Here is a 3,158-nt window from a genome sequence, read left to right as displayed (position 1 = left end):
CCACATACCTGGCTGTAGCTCCTCCCAGTTCAATAACTAATAGAATAGCCTATAGAATATAGACATACCTGTAGCTCCTCTCTGTTCAATAACTAATAGAATAGCCTATAGAATATAGACATACCTGTAGCTCCTCCCAGTTCAATAACTAATAGAATAGCCTATAGAATATAGACATACCTGTAGCTCCTCCCAGTTCAATAACTAATAGAATAGCCTATAGAATATAGACATACCTGTAGCTCCTCCCAGTTCAATAACTAATAGAATAGCCTATAGAATATAGACATACCTGTAGCTCCTCCCAGTTCAATAACTAATAGAATAGCCTATAGAATATAGACATACCTGTAGCTCCTCCCAGTTCAATACCTTATAGAACAGCCTATAATATATTCCTTACCTGGCCGTAGCCTCCTCCCAGTTCAATACCTTATAGAACAGCCTATAATATATTCCTTACCTGGCCGTAGCCTCCTCCCAGTTGGGCTCCTCCAGGATCTGGAAGATGGCCGCTCCGATGGACAGGTAGAAGATGATACATGACGTGAGGAAGGGACCCTTATCACCTGCCATGACGACACCACGATACGCTACCGTAGCCTCCTGCTGCTGCCTTGCATCCTGTATACTGTAGCTCCACTCCCTCAGGTAGAGAGCAGCTGAAACTAGTGCAGTCACTCAGGTAGAGAGCAGCTGAAACTAGTGCAGTCACTCAGGTAGACAGCAGCTGAAACTACTGTAGTCACTCAGACAGCAGCTGTGATAAGAGTGAGGGTTAGCAGGGAAATGAGTGTGTAGGTATAGGGAGAGGAGAGGAGGAGGGGGAAGGGAATGGAGCTAGTGTATAGCTTCCCCCAGGTAGACAGGAGCTGTGAAAGGAGCGTGTATGTAGGGTAGAGGAGGAGGGGAAAGGGAATGGAGCTAGTGTATAGCTTCCCCCAGGTAGACAGGAGCTGTGAAAGGAGCGTGTAGGTAGGGTAGAGGAGGAGCAGAAAGGGAATGGAGCTAGTGTATAGCTTCCCCCAGGTAGACAGGAGCTGTGAAACTAGTGTAGTCACTCAGGTAGAGAGGAGCTGTGATAGCAGCCAGGGCTAGCAGAGAGCCAGGGGGAGTGTAACTTCCCCATTCAGATTCTGTATTGTGTATTAGATCTGATAGGAGGGACTGTAGGCGGTATAGTAGTCTAGTAGGTGTGTGTGTGTGTGTGTGTGTGTGTGTGTGTGTGTGTGTGTGTGTGTGTGTGTGTGTGTGTGTGTGTGTGTGTGTCTCTGCATTCCAGTCTGTGACCACATGGCCTGCGTGTGTGTTGCTACATGCATGTCTGCTGCGACTCAGACAATAGGCAGGCAGCCGTAAACTGTATGATTATAGTCAATAAACACGTTAAAACAACAGTGTTGAAACTAAGTGCTGTAACACATCTCTCTGGTTTTACTGAAACTACAACATGACGTCACTGAGCCGCGGTGGTAAGAGACTCACCGCTCACCCAAACACATCTCTCTGTTTTTACTAAAACTACAACATGACGTCACTGAGCCGCGGTGGTAAGAGACTCACCGCTCACCCAAACACATCTCTCTGTTTTTACTAACCACCGTTTCGGAGGTCACCTTATCGAAAACTGGAGTCTGACAATCCACCTTTCACCCCAAATTGTTCATGTCATGTGTATGAATTGATTGCAGGTCCTACAGTAAATGGAAACAAGTTTGTTATTTTTGGTGCGGTCCCTTTTAGACTGAGTGTTTTACTCTGTTGCTGTTTATACATTCTGTCTAAACTATTACTGCTACTTAGTACAACTAGTACTAGTAGTAGCTACTCTATTACAGCTACTTAGTACTACTAGTACTAGTAGTAGCTACTCTATTACTGCTACTTAGTACAACTAGTACTAGTAGTAGCTACTCTATTACAGCTACTTAGTACTACTAGTACTAGTAGTAGCTACTCTATTACAGCTACTACTAGTACTAGTAGTAGCTACTCTATTACTGCTACTACTAGTACTAGTAGTAGCTACTCTATTACTGCTACTTAGTACAACTAGTACTAGTAGTAGCTACTCTATTACTGCTACTTAGTACTACTAGTACTAGTAGTAGCTACTCTATTACAGCTACTACTAGTACTAGTAGTAGCTACTCTATTACTGCTACTTAGTACTACTAGTACTAGTAGTAGCTACTCTATTACTGCTACTTAGTACTACTAGTACTAGTAGTAGCTACTCTATTACTGCTACTTAGTACTACTAGTACTAGTAGTAGCTACTCTATTACAGCTACTTAGTACTACTAGTACTAGTAGTAGCTACTCTATTACTGCTACTACTAGTACTAGTAGTAGCTACTCTATTACTGCTACTTAGTACTACTAGTACTAGTAGTAGCTACTCTATTACTGCTACTTAGTACTACTAGTACTAGTAGTAGCTACTCTATTACAGCTACTACTAGTACTAGTAGTAGCTACTCTATTACTGCTACTTAGTACTACTAGTACTAGTAGTAGCTACTCTATTACTGCTACTTAGTACTACTAGTACTAGTAGTAGCTACTCTATTACTGCTACTTAGTACTACTAGTACTAGTAGTAGCTACTCTATTACAGCTACTTAGTACTACTAGTACTAGTAGTAGCTACTCTATTACTGCTACTACTAGTACTAGTAGTAGCTACTCTATTACTGCTACTTAGTACTACTAGTACTAGTAGTAGCTACTCTATTACTGCTACTTAGTACTACTAGTACTAGTAGTAGCTACTCTATTACTGCTACTTAGTACTACTAGTACTAGTAGTAGCTACTCTATTACAGCTACTTAGTACTACTAGTACTAGTAGTAGCTACTCTATTACTGCTACTTAGTACTACTAGTACTAGTAGTAGCTACTCTATTACTGCTACTTAGTACTACTAGTACTAGTAGTAGCTACTCTATTACTGCTACTTAGTACTACTAGTACTAGTAGTAGCTACTCTATTACAGCTACTTAGTACTACTAGTACTAGTAGTAGCTACTCTATTACAGCTACTTAGTACTACTAGTACTAGTAGTAGCTACTCTATTACAGCTACTACTAGTACTAGTAGTAGCTACTCTATTACAGCTACTACTAACTACTTTCTTTCTTTCTTTCTTGCCA

At 41.3% G+C, this 3,158-nt stretch overlaps 1 protein-coding gene across 1 annotated transcript in view; it reads right to left on the bottom strand.

The window, feature by feature from the left end:
- LOC306924621 (potassium channel subfamily K member 5-like) overlaps positions 1–585 on the bottom strand; it is an 8,705-nt gene extending 8,120 nt beyond the window's left edge. The window contains exon 1 of the mRNA XM_079503196.1: positions 464–585. Coding sequence (XP_079359322.1) covers positions 464–576 — 113 coding nt within the window. The 5' untranslated portion in view covers positions 577–585. The remainder of the gene's footprint in view (positions 1–463) is intronic.
- Positions 586–3,158: the final 2,573 nt, after the last annotated feature.

This window comes from Electrona antarctica, assembly GCF_951216825.1.
Source record: "Electrona antarctica genome assembly, chromosome: 6".
Lineage (NCBI taxonomy): Eukaryota > Metazoa > Chordata > Actinopteri > Myctophiformes > Myctophidae > Electrona > Electrona antarctica.
Note: the sequence above shows the minus strand (reverse complement) of the source record. Positions and strands in the feature narration are given on the sequence as shown.